Below are 18,046 nucleotides of genomic sequence, written 5' to 3'. Positions count from 1 at the left end.
AGGAAGGGCTAAAGAGATGCCAAAACTGGTGTGGGTACATGTGGAGGTGACAGTGAGAGCAGGTCATTCCAACTCTTCAGAAGCAATCCTACAGATCAGTGTAGACACAGTTAATGACACGTCTGTCAGACACTTTTGTATCCTCTGCCAGCAAAGCCCAGGCATGCAGTACAGCTGGAGAGCACCATGCACACAGCACACATCCGCAAGCAGGTGATGTCATTGGTTGGCAGCCCCAGATCCCAGCTCCCTCTGCGCATGTTCCTCTGCCTTTGTTTTATTTTAATTGCCAGTAAAGCTTCAGTGAAAGTTTGGCTTTCTCTTATGTCAGTAATCCAGGCCAATCAACAGTTCTTGCAGGAGAGGACTCTGAAATCCATCAGGTGACATGGAACACATGCCCACCAGGAGGTAGCAGAGCTGCAGCTGCAGCCCAGATCCTCTGCCAGGGAAAGCACCTTGCCAAGAAGTACGTGCTGGCACGGAACTGGCTCCATCGGATAAAATGAGCAGTAGGAATAGGAGGAACTAACACAAAACATCCCCCAGTGAACTGAGTTGCAAAGTTCTCATTCTTTCAAGAAGCCAAAATTTTATATTTTTTTACTTTGCACTCAGCCATGGGAATTTATCATCTTAAAGTGATTAGGAGAGGCCAAATAATCACTTTTGATAGACCACAATGAATTAAATGAATCTTAAAAACCTGCTGGCTCCCACCTCTTCCTATAGCTGCTTGCGTAAGCCAATCTTCCTGATTCACTTAAGTGAAGATTAAAGAGGACTAATAGCTAAGGAAAGAGTTTTCCTTCTCTTCCTGCTTACAGTTCAGCTTGCTTTATTACCTTATTTATCATCTCTAATGATGTCGGAGCACACACAGAAGCGAGGGACATTTAGGAGACAGAAAATTGTTCCTTGCTTTGACCATGGCAGCGGAGATGATAATGTGTCCCAGAACAGGAGCTTAATGGGCTTATCTGCTGGAATGTTACTTTTCAGGGAGAGGGAAGTGAGAACAAGAGATTTCATACTGCTAATTGCTTAAATAATGTGAGAACTAGATGAGTTTGAATATAGCCTGAATGAGGAACTGTGCAGAAGGAGAGCAAATGACACACTTTGATTCTCCAGCATATAAGTGAAGGCTGCTAGTGTTTGGTGCTAGGAGGTACCAGTGTATTAAACTTCATAGCAATCTGTGTTACACGTTTTCTGCTGTATTCTGAATTCTTGCCCATGGGCAGAAGTGTTTGGCTGAGAAGAGAACAAATCCATATTTACCATGTGTGGATACTTACCATATAAAGCAGATGTCTTCCTTGGAAATGAAGGATGAAACGTCTCTCCACATAAATCACTGGGAGTATTTCTTTCAACTTCAATGAAGCAGTCTAAAGATATTAAGAGATGAAGAAAATTAGCATAATCAGCTCATGCTCCTTAATCCCCCTAGTCCAACCCAGGAATATTCCCTGTATGTTATTGGTTAACACTTCTGTCCCAGCCAGACTGTCTTAGTTGTCAGATAGTTCACAACATGCACCTTGGATTTTAAAGAAAGATGCATTACACACAGTACATATTTTAAAAGTATATTATCACGGAGAAAGAAGAACTGAGTGCTGTATGGGAATTATGGAAGGAAATGCTTTCTGATCTTTTATTGCATACAGACATCAAATACATATGTCTTTGATTCCTTCTTCCTTTAAAAAAGCTGCCTCAGATCTCGTAGTGACTGGAGTGACAACCGGGATGGAGGCAGCTGATGGATGGCAGGACCAAAGAGCACAACAGGACAGCTTGGAGCAGTGATTAAGCTGAAAACTAGGGAATCTCCTGAAACATTAAATGCTTCCATCAGCACAACCACTGAAAGGCTCAGAACTACCACTACAGGTAAGAAAATCATCTTCTCTTACACAAATATTTGTTTACAATTAAGTAATGCCTGGTATCTATCACTGTAATGTTCAGATCATGTAATCAGTCTATAAACTCCTCTTGGGCGTTGTTTCAAATACGGGAGCTACAAATCCTACCCATCTGTCTGTGGCTGAACTGCCACTGGCAGAGGTGAACTGCCCACAGGTAACTTCCATCTGAAACGAGCTGAACGTGCACTATTACAGACCTTGTAACACATCCGCAGCATTGCTGAAATAGAATGGGACTCAAATTACTATTTATGTTATTAATGAAATGCTGCTGCAGAAAATGAGTTAAATGACATTGTACTTCACATTTTCTCTCAAGAGTTGAAGAAAAATGCTTAGAAATGATTCAGATAGTTCTACTCAGCTTTATGTCATTAAACAGATGTGATGCCAAATCTCTATACACTTTTTGCCATGGACTCAACTAGTTTAAATAAGTTTCTTTAATTCCACTGAATTCAACAGCAAAACCAGAGCTGATCATTTGGCCACACAGCCCAAAGCAGTTCCATTTCAAAATAGATGAAGTAAATGAGTGCTAGTCTGATGCACAAAATCTGAAAGAGGAAAAGGTAAAAACAGAGTATATTAACGCCAGTTGCTGAGACAATAATCTTAACAGAGAGGGAATATCGATTAACTTCAGCAGTGTAACTTGGCAGGAACAAGAACGAGTGGTTTTAAATGGCTCTGAGAATGAAGAGCAAACATGAGATAATCTACCAACAGTATAGGTGGTCCTGGCATAAAAGACCCTCGTAGGCAGATACATAACTGTAAGAGCTCCAGTATACCCAGGCTCTTTCCACGGCTTCTTTCCCATCCTCCCATGATCACTAACAGCATTCATGTGTAAGTATGAGCCCGTCAGACCATAAAACACATTTTTTTCCCATGCAGAGTTTAGCCAAAAGGGGTTACAGGTGTTTTAAGTACTGTTCTGACATCAGTATTCCTTCCAGTTAATTTTCTTGAGGAAATGCTTCAACTGTTACTGTTCCAGCTGTGATGGAGATTATTTTGTTTTATATAAATAATTCATCTGCATAAAGTCCATATATTCTTCTCTTTATAACTGTTTTATGTTTTCAACTCACGCTTTATTCGTGTTGCCAGGAACAAGCAAAGAGAATGGAAAATGTATGGAGGCTGTTAGCATCTATAGTAACAATCACCACCATATGTGAATCACGAGCTTTTGAGATAGAGGTGATGATAAATAGTGTAACTGTTTTCAGAGAATGTGTACCATGGCTCCGTGAGGTTCTGTGCACGATCCCATCCTCTTCCTCAGCAGTTTCCCCAGCAGTACAGAGGTCAGATAGTTCAAACTGAGTAAGAGAGCACACCCAGATGATCTGATTAAAATCCTGCTAAAGCCAGTGCAAATGCTCTGCATCATCCCCTGTTTGGAAGGATTTTGGGGATGTTTGACCGGGGACACTGTGACTCATACAGCAGCACTGCAGACACAGTGCCAAGGCACCTAGGAGCAGCAGGAGGGGGCATTCAGGAGCCAGAGCTGCTCCTGGCATTATCCACTGCAGCTTGAAAAGGTTTCCCATAGCGCTCATCGGTAGCAGCAAGTCCTGTTTAATCAGACTCTGGGTAAGGACCAAGGGTTTGGCTCAAACGGGAGGACAGGGCATATTTTTTCATCCACAGTACAAATGAAGATCCTTGTATAAGGACTGCCATACCAGACAAATATGTTTGCTGTAGTAGCTGCAGACTTCTTGCATCTGGGGAAAACTGATGTAAAACTGATGAATAATCTGAGGCTGCGATTCCAAGAACATTTCTTCAAAAGCACAGCTGGCACATGGTTGTGTGGAAACACTGAGATGGACCAAGGAACTGTCCAGCCTGTAAAAGGGAAAACTGAATTCCTTCCAGTTTTTTTTTTTCCAGCAGGATCTGTTTTCCATTTCAGTTCATCATGAAATGATGCCATGAAGCTTACTGCAGTGTAATACATTATAGCAGCACAATGCAAATGTTATAAAGACTCCATCATTTTCTATGTAAATATTATGAATATTCACTTAACACACTGAGACAAATTATTAAAATGAATGTGCATAGTCATTTTGATTCAGTTCATCACCATATGCTGGTATTGGTAATATCAACATGCTGAGTTAACTGAAAGTAATGCCAACTATCCACATTCTTGCTATTCCAGGGTAAAAATCCAAGACTGTTCCTTTTAGGTATTTCTATACCCTGCTGTTAGAAAGCATCAATGGCAGAATTTCCACACCTCATGTGGAAGTCCATCTCAGTGCTGAGCTGCCTTTCTAGTCTGAAAATGTTCTGTGATACCAATGGAATGATCCTTCATTGTATTTTTTGCCATCTTATTTCTGTCCTGCCCTCAAAGGTGATGCAGTTTTCAATCACCATTGGATTAAACCACCCCCACCCCAAGAAAAAAAATTCTACTGGTAAAGGGACATTAGAGGACATGGTGGTGCTGGGCCTATGGTTGAACCAGATGATTTTAGTGGTCTTTTCCAGTCTAAGGCTTTTGTTTCATTTTTTTTCCATGACAATCCCAGCTGCTCACATATGGAGATCACACCAATGAACTCTTAGTCGTCACAAAAATGTATGGAAAAAAGCCCTTTCCCTTCTTTGTGGTATATTTTATTTTTGTTGGTCTTTTTCCCCAAAATCTTTCACTCCTCTTTAGCTCTGAAATTAAAGTATATACTGGAGTTTTTGTACAGCATCAGTCCTTCAGATCACACTAGAAATGACAGATGACTTTCATAGAATCACAGAACAGCCTGGGTAGAAAAGGACCTCAAAGTTCATCTAGTTTCAACCCCCCTGTCGTGGGCAGGGTCACCAACCACTAGAGCAGGCTGCCCAGAGCCACATCCAGCCTTGCCTGGAATGCCTCCAAGGATGGGGCATGCACAAATTCTCTGAGCAACCTGTTGCAGTGCATCACCAACTTCTGAGTGAAAAACTTCCTCCTAATATCTAACCTGAATTTCCTCTGTCTTAGTTTAAAACCATTCCCCCTTGTCCTATCACTATCAACCTGTGTAAACAGTCATCCCCCTTCCTGTTTATACAGTCCCTTCAAGTACTGGAAGGCCCCATTGAGGTCTCCATGGAGCCTTTTCTTCTCCATGCTAAACAATCCCAGTTCCCTCAACCTTTCCTCACAGGAGAGGTGCTCCAGCTCTCTTTGGTGGCCCTCCTCTTGACCTGTTCCAAGAGCTCTGTGTCTTTCTTGTGCTAGGGACCCCAGGGCTGGATGCAGTATTCCAGATGGAGCCTCACAAGAGCTGGGTAGAGGGGGACAATCACCTCCCTTTTCCTGCTGGCCACCCCTTTCCACAGGACATCAGCTCTCTGTGGGTCTGTATGAGAATGTGATCAGGTCTGATGATCAGGTCTGATGATTCCAGTTTGAGTGCTAGGAATACTGCCATAGCACACCGCTGTGCCAGTATATACAGTCATCACTGTGGCTTAGTGTTTGAAGGTAATAGTTAAAATGCATGTAACCCTCTCCAAAAAGATTGTCAGTGGCAGTGGGAAACATCTGGAGCCTTTTAATCTCCATCCAAATTGACCAAATTCTTCCTTTAGACTCGTGGATTCCTCACTAGGAGCAATTTCTCACATGGCTATGGCTCCAGTTCTGTAACAAGGCTTATTCTACCCTGGTGAACAGTGGCTTGGATGGAGTTTGACACAGTTGCAGCCTAATGGTGTGATTCTGCCATGGCTTCCTTAGGATTTCTGTTACAGAGACTGACAATAAAAGCAGCACAGGCAAGCCCAGCACTGTATTGCATTGCTCAGAAGTATGTCCCAAACCGGCAGTGCTGGTGGGGCCCTTGTACACATGCAGATGTACAAATCCTGTCATCCTTTGATATATTATAGTTTAACCATTACACAGCTAATTAAAACAATGTTAACTTGAGTCTTGACCATGATTACTTCATTCTCCAGAACACTTATCTGCTTGGCACACTTTCCTTCATCCCACAAAACACGTCTGCCATCTTCTGGCCAGGCCACCAAGCATCCCGGGGCTAGCTGGCAGCACACTTTCAGTGTCTGTGCTGCATGGGCTTATAAAATGATCAAATGAGAATGCTGAAATATAATTTTGCTATGGGATATGATGTTTGCCTATCACAGAAGAATTTAGCTTTCAGGCTGTGCAAAATTTCTCAAACAGATTTGAGTGACCTTTTATTTTCATACTTGCAAGTATCCCGAGGGTTTCATTTATTCCAAGTCTAAAGGAGATACTCAGCTGAAGTTGTCATTATTAAGCTGGTTTTACATTTAAATCACAAGTTCCAGTGGCGTTTTAGGAAATCAATGTCAATTAAAACTGGAACAATGGTTTTCATGAACATTTCTTAAACACAAATGTTGCAGCGGAACGTGGAGCTATATGAAGTTCATGCGGTGTTAAATATTTGAGGTAGCTCTAATTAAAGCCAATGTTAGACTTGGATATGGACTTAGGAAGCTCCAAGGAGTTTGCTAATTAGAAGTAAAACCTTGTTCAGACATCAAGCATTAAATTCTGAAAACACCTATTTTGTCCTCAGAATGATGTTCAAAAGCTGAATTTATTTCTGAAAACTATGAGTTACTTCAGGTACAAGAATTACTGGCTGACATTTCACAGACAGTGAATCCAGAGCTCTGGATTGCATGCTCATGACTTCTCCCATTAAAGTCTTGATTAACCCAAAAGAGTAGAATGCTGATTACACTTTTTTCCTAGATTAAGGCCATCCTGTAGGAAAAATCAATAAAAACCCTTCACATAGCAACAGTACATTAATAAATCTGAGAGAAAAAAGGACAGGCTGTGGTGTTTTCACAACAGGACACTGGTTTGGATGCTTTTTTCAGTATCAAAGGTACACAGTAAATCTTCGTAATATACGCATCTACAACTTACAATTTTCAGTGCCTCCATTTTAATCTATAAAACTGGTACATAAAACAGAATTTCTGTGCTCTGTATCACTTGTAGTTAAGAAGGTTAATGTGGGATCCATCTCCAAGAACATGCAAATAATCTTTTCAGTCTAATTTCAGCGCTCACACAAACTTTACAGGGCCATTTCTTACCTCACTGTTGGATTCTGCACTATTCTGCCCTCCCTGCTACACTTCCCTCACCCAGCTTAAGTCAAATGAAGGGCTGGGAACCACCCATGTTCCTTGCATAGGCACTGAGAGGTTGTATTCTCTGGCACCTCTGGAGGTGCTCTACCTGTCTAAAGACAGCTGTGTAGTTTACATAAAGTAGGCTTTTAGATGGCAGTCAGCTGAGAGGAATTCTACCCAAGGCATCTCTAGATCATTATAAACCAAAGAGCTGAAATGCCTTTGAATGAGCTTACTTCTCTCGTTAGCAGCAGAGGAAGTGAAGCTGACTGCTCTTCCAGCTTCAGTGCTGCAGCTCATTGCATAACGTCAGACAAAACTTCTTCATCAAATCTACCAAATTTATGACCATTTATACCAAGGCTTGGGTTTCTCTGGAAGAAAAAGGCTAGATAGGTCACAGCTCTGGCCTTTCTTTTGTACTGTCCTCAAGTCCCTCATGCTGTATTTATACAAGATAAAATCGTGCCACTCTCTTCTTCCCAGCACCTCCTCATCATGCACAGCTAACCTTCAGAGCTCTCTTTTTGCTGATCAGATTCAATGTTCAGCAATTTGATTTCTGAAAACTCATGGTCCATGGGAACTGTGTTAGGATTTCCTCTGCCAGGGAGGATATTCCATGACCACCTTTTCTGCCATGGCCAGGTCTATTTTCCAGCATAATTCTGATGCTAAGGGATTTGATTTAGTAGTAGTTGGGTAGGGATAGTGATAGGAGGATGGTTGGACTAGATGATCACGTATGCCCTCTGTAATTCTGATTTTCTCCACATTTCTCTTTCACCAAACAAGCAGTACAAATTCTACAAGGCCGTGTGTCATGTACATTTCATTCAATACGCCAGGCCTTGCCTTCCAGCCATGCAGCTCACTGCACGCAGCCACGCATTACCTTTCAAGCAGAAAAAAAACATGGGTGTAATGGCTAATTATTTCCATTAGCTATGAAAAACAACACATAGAGTAAAGCTCTAGGTGTACAGCTGCTGTGTAATTGTGTCTTCAAAAGGAAAAGTGTCATTAATGAGGTAAAAATACAACATTTTGTCTACATTTTGTTTTTCCGTTCGCAGCTGTATACCACAAAGCATGGCTGAGGTCAGATAAACTGCTCTGATCGCAGCATCTGGCCTTCCATGTGCTCCATGCAACATATCAGAATCATTTCTATTTCTCTCTCTCAACCAGAGACATCTTTCTGGAACTTTTGTAAAAATGCAGCTGCACTGACTCCTGCTGTAGGAGAGGCACTGTTTTCTGTGAGCAGATGGATACAGAGCTGCCATGAAGTAAGGCCAAGAACTCTGACAGAACAGAAACAAATGCTCAAAACTGTAAAAATACTGAACATCAATTCCTAGGGCAAATTTCCAGGATCTGCTCTGAAATGCTCTGAATTTATTTGACCATTTTAACATTTTATTCTTATTTAATTTGTAATGTGTGAAGCACTCTGCCTTTCCTACTGTGGATTAATAGAAGGATTTGGTGGTGGGAGGGGGGGCAGGTACAGGGAAGGGTGTTACAGAAGGTATCGTACCCAGCTGACAAGCACACAATATTGCCTGTCTAATAACACACGCTCAAAAAAACTGGCAGCAAAAAAGGGATTCTTGGTAGTGCCAGAGACACAGATCCATACTCATTCATTCTGTGAGGGTGGTGATAGACAGGAATATGTTACCCTGCGAGGTTGTGGATGCCCTCTCCCTGGAAGCTCAAGGCCAGGCTGGATGGGGCTGTGAGCAGCCTGGTCTGGACGGAGGTGTCCCTGCCTAGAGCAGGGGGCTGGAACTCCGTGATCTTAAAGGTCCCTTATGATTCTGTGATTCTTTTTGCACACTTTGTTAAGTCGTTAAACCAGGTCTGTAATGCTGCTCTGGCAAAGAAGGCAAATTCAGCAGCACAAGCCATGATGTCTCAGTGCATGTGGAGTTGTGAAAGAAAAACTGTTTCTACATGTAGTACTCAGGAAAAGAAAACAAACCAAACCGAAACAGAAACCCCTGTATGTAAAGGATCGGGGAGGAGGCATTCTGACTGGTTGCCTCATATAGGAAGTGTATTAAATCCTTCTGTTCTTACATGCTCTCAGACGCTCTGCCCTGTGCATACACAGCCAGTGACACATGGGTCAGTGTCACTTTGGACATTAGGACTTGACAATTAATCCGTACAGGCAAATAATGTAATTTTATGCTTAATTCATGCTAGTTTACGAACAAAACATTGCAGAAGCCCCCAGCTAAGAAAGGTTTTCTAGCAGTGTAAATTTTGATAATAGAATTTAACCCTAAAAATATGTATTTATAAAGAGATTAAGACCGAGTTTAACCCTAGAAACAATATGACCATTTTTTCCTGAGCATATATATGCAATAGAAGTGAATTCAGTAGTTACAGTTCTGTGACAATGCTGAATTTGGCTGATGATTCCCTACCTGGAAGTTCAAGAAGGGCAAACTGCGAAGTTCCAAGTCTCCAGTAGGTGTCACCGTCACACACACCGCCCGCCCGAGAATCAAGGTCAGGTGTTTTTATTTGCTTGAGTAACAGAAAGTCTTTAACAGTGGAAGAAGTTTTCAGAGAAGTGTGTGTGAAAATGTATTAATTTGCTCCACTCCGCTTCACAAACATGGGGATTTCTGGAACAGCTGCAACCTGGAACTGCTCATGCACAAAAGAACTCCACAAATCTATTTCAGTATTTATGTGCCTAAAAAACATCTGTAAAATATGCCTGTCGTGCACATATTAAAGCCTGAGGCCCGATTAATGGATTCCTTTCAGTTCATATGCCTTTAAAGCAAAATAAATATATGTTATATCATTGCCTCTGATCTTGTACCACAAAAACAGATTTCTGATCCTCCTGACTGATGGGGATATTAAATGAAGTTGGGATGGCCTCAAGGGAGCACCGAATCCCATTGCCACAAATTGCTTCAGGCTGCTGATTCCCTGAAATTAAGCCTCACATAAATAAATATTTTCACACGGATTATTGAGAATCATTGGTATCAATTCCCTGATGCAGACTGCTTTTTACTTCAAAGCAAATCCTTTTATTTCTATTTAGCAGCCTAACACAGTGGTCAGTTCAGCAGTCGGGGTAGTAAAGTCATTCAGGAAGGTCTGAGCCCCTTTGATTCGGGCATTGTCAGCCCTGTATGTGAGACAAACACTTTGCACATTTCAAATCCTAACCTCTAGCTGCTGTTTGGCATGGGGAGAGCCACTAGGTCAGAGTTATGCCTTTCAGTGTGAGATTAAAAAATGCACTTTGTCCTTTGTTTTGAAACGCAATCCTTTAGCAATCTGGTGACTTTTTTGGTTTTGTTAGCTCAGGGCATTGCTTAGGAAAGTGCCTACGCAATTCTCTTGGGCCTGGTCCAAAATCCCTTGAAAATAATAGAGATGGCTTAAACTGTGAGCTGGTGGGACATGTGGAAAGGCTGAGCAGGGGCAAATAAAGCCAGGGGCAGGCGTTCACAGAACGTGGAGGGGTGGCAGATGTCAAAAAGAGTGTGAGCTGACCTCGACCTGGCTTTTCATTGACAAAAACAGTGGGATGGAAAGGCTGTATGGAGGAAAAGGATCTGGGATGTCAGCTGACAGACAACTGAGCATGAGCTAGCAGTATGCCCAGGTGGCCAAGAAGGCACAGAATTGGAGAATCCTTAGTGTTGGAACAGACCTTTAAAGGTCATCTGACTGATGACCCTCTGTACTCAGCCCTGGTGAGGCTGCACCTCGAGTGCTGTGTTCAGTTTTGGGTCCCTCGCTACAGGAAAGACACTGAGGCCCTGGAGTGTGTCCAGAGAAGGGCAGCAAAGCTTTGAGGGGTCACAAGTCTGATTGGGAGCGGCTGAGGGAGCTGGGATTGTTCAGTCTGGAGGAGGCTGAGGGGAAACCTTATTGCTGTCTACAGCTGCCTGAAAGGAGGTTGTGTTGAGGTGGAGGTTGGCCTCTTCTCCCAGGTAACAGTGGAAGGATGAGAGGGAATGGCCCCAAGTCGTGCCAGGGGAGGTTCAGGTTGGATATTAGGAAAAAAGTCTTCTCAGAAGAGCGGTGAGGCAGTGGCACAGGCTGCCCAGGGAGGTGGTGGAGTCACCATCTGTGGAGGTGTTTGATAACCGTGCAGATGTGGCACTGAGAGACATGAGTGGACATGGGGTTGAAGGGTTGATGGTTGGGCTTGGTGATCTTAGTTGTCTTTTGCAGCCTTGATGATTCTGATTCTTTGATTACTGCATTATTTGCATTTTAAATCTTTTTATTTTCTTCTGTTTTTTAACATGGAGCATACTTGACATTTCCCAGAGTTAGGTAGTGCGCATACCCGAGCTGTCCGTCGGGATGCACAAGGAGGGCAACAACTGCAGAGGAAAAAGCCTTTTTTCCCACACGCCCCAGCTCTGCGGTCACACACTGAGGATGACTGACGTTTTGCATCACCTCTAATTAAATGGACCATTCCTCCTCCCAGGTTCATTACTCAGGGGGCGACCTGGAAATGGCTCTGCCCACACCCGGAGCGCGAGGGCAGACGTGTGGCATTCCACGAGCGAAGCACGCGCGGCAGCCCGTGCTGCGGGACGTGCTGGAACCCCACGTCCTTCAGAGTGCGGCCGGGCACACACCGATCCCACAGGTGGCGGAGCAAGCATCGCTTCCCTTCGGGAAGGGCTCCCCGCAGCAGGCGCACGAGGAACCCACCCGCTCCGCCCATGTCAGAGCACGCAGCTCAGGGCCGGCTTCCTTCGGGGGCGGCGCCGCGCAATGAAACGCCCCGCGGCCCCGCCTCGCTGCCCGGCCGGGCTCGGCCCCGCGGAGGGACCGCGGAGGAACATGGAGGCGGCGTTGGCGCTTCGGGGTGCCTGGCCCGGCCGGGCGGCAGCGGGGCGGTAGCGGCTCGCCGTCGCTCCCTCGCTGCCCCCCGCTCTGTAGCAGGCGGGAGGCGCGGGCGGCCCTTCCCCTCTCGCCGGGGGATGGCGGCCCCGGGCCCTCCGCGGCTCCCGTGGCTGCGGCCGGGCCCGCGGCTGCGCTCCGGGCTGGAGGTCGCGCTGCGGGTTCCCAGCCTGTTCCTCATCGACGCCATCTTCAACTCGGCCCCTCTGCCGGGCGGCTCCGTGTGCTCCGCGCTGCTGGGCGTGCTGCTCCGGCTGCTGGGTGAGACACCGTCCGGGCCCAGCAGGGCGCTGGGGGCGGCCCCGTCCCGGCCGGGCCCCGTCCTCGCTGCTCGCTCGGCTTCGCTGCAGCTGCTGTGCCGCCTCGGGCTCTCCCCGGCCCCGACCCCTTCCCGCTGCCTGCTTTCTGCCGCCCCGGTCCATTCCCTCGGCGCCCGTCCCTCTGTGGCCTCGTCTTCCCCCTTCTCCTACCCGCCGTGGTCCCTCTCAGCGTCCTCCGCCCCACGCCCATCGCTGTCCCCCGGCTCTTGGTGCGCGTCCCCAGCTGCAGGGCGGCCATGGGCTCGTGTTGCGCTTTGCGTTGTCCTCGCAGCGGGCAGGGCCTTGTGAAGCCACGCGAGGCCGATCGAGCAGGGCCCGGAGCGGTCCGCGGAGTGTGGCAGCCGTGTGCCCTGACCTCGGGAGCGGCAGCCCCGAAGTGCCTCAGACCGAGTTCCCAAACTTGAGAGGTCTTCGAGTTGGTTCTTTTCCAGTTTGTTTGTTTTTCTGCCCTGGGATGGAGGTGAAGTCAGTGGTGTAACTGTGCGGGGCCGAGGGGTTGTGTGCCCCGAGTTGTGCAGCACAAACTGAACCGGTGTGGGCATGGGAGCCCACGACAGGAAGGAAAGGAGAGGCTGAAATGCAGGCCCGCGGCACGCTGACTTGGTGTGGTTTTGGCGTTTGCTTTAGGAAAAATAAAATAAAATAAAATGGCAGGGACAAGGGTGGTACAGCTGGCAGGGGAGAGCCAGAGGAGAGGTTAAAAGTGGAAGATAAACAGTGAGAAGCACTGTGGGACAGTGCTGCAATAGCAGATGGGGGGGAAAAGGGTGAAGTAAAGCAGGGCAGCAGGCAAGGGGAGAGCCAGGAGAAACCCCGAGCAGGAGGCAGGTGCTTGGTTTGGGGGGCACAGGGCAGCTCCCCAGCACAGTGGTCACAGCACCCAGCTGCTGGAACTCAGGAAGTGTTTGGACAGTGCTCTCAGACATCGGGTTTGAGTTTTGGGTGTGGGAGCCAGGAGTTGGACTCAGTAATCCCCGTGGGTCCCCACCAGCACAGGGTGTTCGATGATTCTGTGCCTGGGGACGCTGTGCCCTGCAGCTGGCACCGGCAGCTTTGCACCAGGGATACCCCTCTTACTTCCCATTTCTGGAGCTTCTGTTCTACCTTTATGTAATTGCTCAGAGTGCTTCTTGCTGGTAAGCAGTTCCTTCAAAAAAAAAACAAAAACAGTGACATTGCAGCACATCATTAAAGCAATTTCGGGGAGCTGTTCGCTGTGTGATCCAGATGCTGTAGGAAGTGCCTTGAACTTAATCCAATGTAAATGGGAATGGGAGATACATTATCAGATGATCTCTCTTAAGTGTGTGATAATGAGATTAAGTTATGAAGGAGCTCTTCAGGATTGTGTTTGTGATTGCGTTGCTGGAAGGGCGTGGGGGAGGAAGTGGGTGATCCCTTCCCTGCCTCCAGTGAGAGCTTTGGGAGCAGTTTGTGAGGGGACGCGGTTCTCTGCTTTCCAAAAATTGAATAAAGCTGTAGCCACTTCGAGATGATGCTGAAGACCTTCCATGTGGTTCAATCAGTAGTTATTTTTTTTTCCTCTGAGTTTAAGGATTAAGAGGTGCTGCGGTTTAACCCAGCCAGCAGATCAGCACCACACAGCTGTTTGCCGTTCGCTTATCCCTCCTCAGTTGGATGGGGAAGAGAATCAGAGGGGGGCAGGGGATAGCGGGGGAATAAAGCAAATGGATTGAGATGGGCAGTTTAGTGGGACAGAGAAGCGAAGGGAGAAGAAAAATAACAATGCACAACACAGTTGTGCACCACCTGACCAATGCCAAGCCAGTTCTTGAGTAGTAGCAGCCCTTGGCCAGCTCCTGCTTTCACATTCCCCACTTTTACCTTACAAGAAGCTGAAACATCCTGGGCTTTATGCAGCATGGTTCAGCAAGGCCAAAACATTAGTGTGCTATCAACATTCTAATCAGAAATCCAAAATACAGCACCAAACTAGGAGAAAGTTAACTCTGTCCCGGCCGAAACCAGGACGCAGAGTTGGGATTTGCTGTTGGTAGGACACGCTGAGATATTTATGTTGGATCTTGCTGTACTTAAATACAAGTGAAGTTGCCCTTCTTAGTTACCATTTGCTGACTTTGAACTGCTAATCTAAACTGGAGAGACCTGATGGCTTTCAGGAGTGGTGTCAAACAGCTCTGAATGACACCGGGAGTACATTTTACTTCAAGAATGCTATCAGGAATTCTGTATGATTTTTAAAAAGCTTCACTGCAGGAATGCTCAGTTTCATCTTCTCTTCCTTCACTTTTTATGCGCATGCATCGAGTTGGACACAGTGTAGAACCAAACTGCAGTGAAGTTTGTCTTTAATCTAGGCTAATGTTTCCTTGTCTCCACTGTTCATTTTTCAGAACTCTGCATGTGCTTTGCAAGCGTTTCCATTGCAGCAGAACCCCGTGGTTGTGGCAAAAAGATGGACAGTGTGCCATGTGCAGGGGAGAGAGGTGCTGTGCTCCCCTGCTGGAGCTCCTGCCAGCCTCTAAGGTCTTGGAGTTGTTAATGGGCATGTTTGACCCCCCCTACGGGTGTTTATGTGTGAAAAGGCAATGGAATGGTCAGGCTTTAGAAAGTGTTGTGTGTCACGAGTTTGAGCTTTTCATGGAAGGACTGAGCATAAGGCGCTTCCTGAATGACTGAGTTCTTCCCTCAGTCAACTTCCCAAGGTTAATGATTAGTTAAGGAGAACGTACTTACATCAGCCAGCACTGCCTCTGAGGAGTGCCTTTAAGATGTGTTAACTTTTTGGGAGCACTCCGCCTTTTGCTGTTAATTCTTGTTCACCCTCCCCCTTCTTAATTTCATCACTTCTTCCTTGTATTCTGCATCTGTATTCCAAAAACACATACACACTGTTGTTCAGTTCTATTATAGGTGGATTTGCCAAAGCTTTTCAGAGTGCCTTGCCTGGTAGGGTTACATCAAAGGAATTGGCTGATGTAGGAAAGCTGTCAGCTCCTCAGTGACCTGCACGCCTCATCCTCTAGCTCTCTTTCATGTTTGTCCTCTGAAAAGTTTGTCTCGCCTGCCCTAGCACTCTGACCAGTGTGGATATTTGTAGTTAGGTTCTTTGCTTAACTCAGGATGTGTGTGTAAAATTCACTGCTGCTATATCCATAATTCTTCCCTGCTTTTAGAGCTCACCTACCCTTAGATTTCAAGACCGATCGGAAACTGTTGCTGCTTCAGTCTGAAACCGCAGATAGATTTCGCATTGCCGACTTATGCTTAAATTAGCTTTGCGTCACAACGGTGCAGGACTGTATTCAATATGGATCATAGAGGAGAGTCATAGCTTATCCCACTTTGGAAGGGACCCATGAGGGTCATGGAATCCAACTCCTGGCTCTGCACGGACCACCCAAAATCCAAACCCTGTGTCTGAGAGCAGTGTCCAAATGTTCCCTGCCCTCGTGCAACTCGGTGCCATATCCACTGCTTTTTGCTAATCCCCAACCTTACCCTCCCCAGATGAAGCGTTCTGTTCTCTGAAGGTAGTGTCATTGCTAATGCAGAGTTACGAGTGACTAATGGGAAAGCAATAAATGAAAGAAATGCTGCTGCAAAGCTAATAGGTAAAATCTGTTGCTCAATTTCTGCTGAGAACTAAATGATTCCCATCTGTTTTTAGGTGTCTTTGTATCCAGCGTTGTTCTGGTGTTACAACAGCGAGCACTTTTCAAGTTTTACATGATCACCTCGGCATTTCTGCTGGCTGCAACTTCAGTGTTGGTGAATTACTATGCTTCTTTGCACATAAACTTCTACAGTGCCTACTACACAGCAGCTTTTGGAATTCAGTTCTTCCCCCATAAGGGACCTTCGCTATGGATGGCGCTTTCCATCCTTCAGCTTACCTTCGGAATCGGATACGTTACGCTGCTGAACGTGCAGTCCGTGTACTCCCAGCTGATCATCCTGGATATACTGATTCCTGTCATTGGCTTGGTTGTTGAGCTACCTTTACATGTCCGACAGATGCTAGTTTTTGTTTCGGGCCTAGTGCTCACACTGAACACCACAGTCATTTTGGTTACGAAAATGAAGTGGTTCTATTACTCCGTGCGGTATGTTTATCTGCTGGTGAGGCACATGTATCGCATTTATGGATTACAGCTGTTGATGGAGGATACATGGAAAAGGATTCGATTTCCAGCTGTACTGCGCGTCTTCTGGCTGACGAGACTTACAGCGCAAGCTGTGGTATTGACATATGTTGTAAAGATGGCCGAAACTAATACGGAAGACAAATTCTTCTTGTTATCATGGGATAACTGCTGGGAACTGATCTGCAGTCTGATAATAAGCGGGTGCGATTCTACCTTAACTGTGCTAGGCATGAGCGCTGTCATTTCCTCCATAGCACATTATTTGGGACTTGGCATCTTAGCCTTCATTGGGTCGACTGATGAGGACGACAAAAGGCTGGGTTTTGTAGCACCTGTCCTGTTCTTCATTTTGGCTCTGCAGACCGGTTTAAGCGGACTGAAACCAGAGGAAAGACTGGTTCGTCTGAGTCGAAACATGTGCCTTTTGCTCACCGCAGTCCTGCATTTTATCCATGGAATGACAGACCCTGTGCTGATGTCTCTCAGTGCCTCCCACGTGCCGTCGTTTCGCAGACACTTCCCTGTGCTGTTTGTTTCAGCTTGCCTTTTCATCCTGCCCGTTCTGCTCAGTTACGTCCTCTGGCACCACTATGCACTAAACACGTGGCTTTTCGCCGTTACTGCGTTCTGTGTGGAGCTCTGCCTGAAAGTCATCGTTTCTATCACTGTTTATGTACTGTTTATGATCGATGGCTACTACAACGTGCTGTGGGAAAAGCTGGACGATTATGTCTATTACGTTCGCTCCACTGGTAATATCATCGAGTTTATATTTGGAGTCATCATGTTTGGAAACGGAGCTTACACGATGGTTTTTGAATCGGGAAGTAAGATCCGCGCTTGCATGATGTGTCTACACGCGTACTTCAACATCTATTTGCAAGCCAAGAATGGCTGGAAGACCTTTATAAATCGCAGGACTGCTGTTAAGAAAATCAACTCTCTGCCGGAGGTGAAAGGAAGCCGGCTCCGGGAAATCGATGACGTATGTGCAATCTGCTACCACGAGTTCACCACGTCTGCTCGCATTACCCCGTGCAACCATTACTTTCATGCACTTTGTCTTCGGAAGTGGCTGTACATTCAGGACACTTGCCCCATGTGCCATCAGAAGGTGTACATCGAGGACAAGGAGAACGCCAACGTCTCTAACAACAATGGGTTTGTGCCACCAAATGAAGATCCTGTACAAGTTGCAGAAGAAGCTGCTGATGCTGAAAATGAATTAAATGAAGATAATGACAGTTCAGAGAGTGGTGAAGAAGACGATGACAATGTGGAACAGCACTTGAATGAGACTCTTAACGCTGACTTGGACTCTCTCGGGTGATTAAGATGTCCTTCCCTAAGCCGTGAGGTATTTGTTTAAAATTGACTCAAACAGAATAAAAGTATCACTTTGTAGTTATTGTACTTTTAAGCACAACAGCAGTATCTCAGTGTTGAGTCTGTGAATGGTGGTTGTTTACTGTGGTGTGTGCTACTGTAAATATACCTCTAATTTTTGCTGGTCTCTTTCATGGCCACCTTGAATTATGTACATTATTGTACATGGAATAAAATGTTTTCACGTTTTTAA

At 45.7% G+C, this 18,046-nt stretch overlaps 1 protein-coding gene across 1 annotated transcript; it reads left to right on the top strand.

The window, feature by feature from the left end:
• The first annotated feature begins 12,062 nt into the window (after window positions 1–12,062).
• RNF139 (ring finger protein 139) lies at window positions 12,063–18,046 on the top strand. Its single transcript, XM_065752157.1, has 2 exons — window positions 12,063–12,278; window positions 15,990–18,046. Exons 1-2 carry the CDS (start codon window positions 12,098–12,100, stop codon window positions 17,795–17,797), a joined length of 1,989 nt encoding a protein of 662 aa, XP_065608229.1. The 5' UTR covers window positions 12,063–12,097; the 3' UTR covers window positions 17,798–18,046.

The sequence above is a fragment of the Cyrtonyx montezumae genome, unplaced genomic scaffold (genome assembly GCF_038088225.1).
Source record: "Cyrtonyx montezumae isolate F1298 unplaced genomic scaffold, pur_monq_1.0 scaffold_8, whole genome shotgun sequence".
Taxonomy (NCBI): domain Eukaryota; kingdom Metazoa; phylum Chordata; class Aves; order Galliformes; family Odontophoridae; genus Cyrtonyx; species Cyrtonyx montezumae.
Note: the sequence above shows the minus strand (reverse complement) of the source record. Positions and strands in the feature narration are given on the sequence as shown.

Excerpts from the sequence above, each read along its gene's own strand:
- RNF139 (XM_065752157.1), top strand. The coding sequence starts at position 12,098 with ATGGCGGCCCCGGGCCCTCCGCGGCTCCCGTGGCTGCGGCCGGGCCCG. Across the intron at positions 12,279-15,989 it reads CGTGCTGCTCCGGCTGCTGG|GTGTCTTTGTATCCAGCGTT; the intron begins GTGAGACACCGT and ends ATCTGTTTTTAG.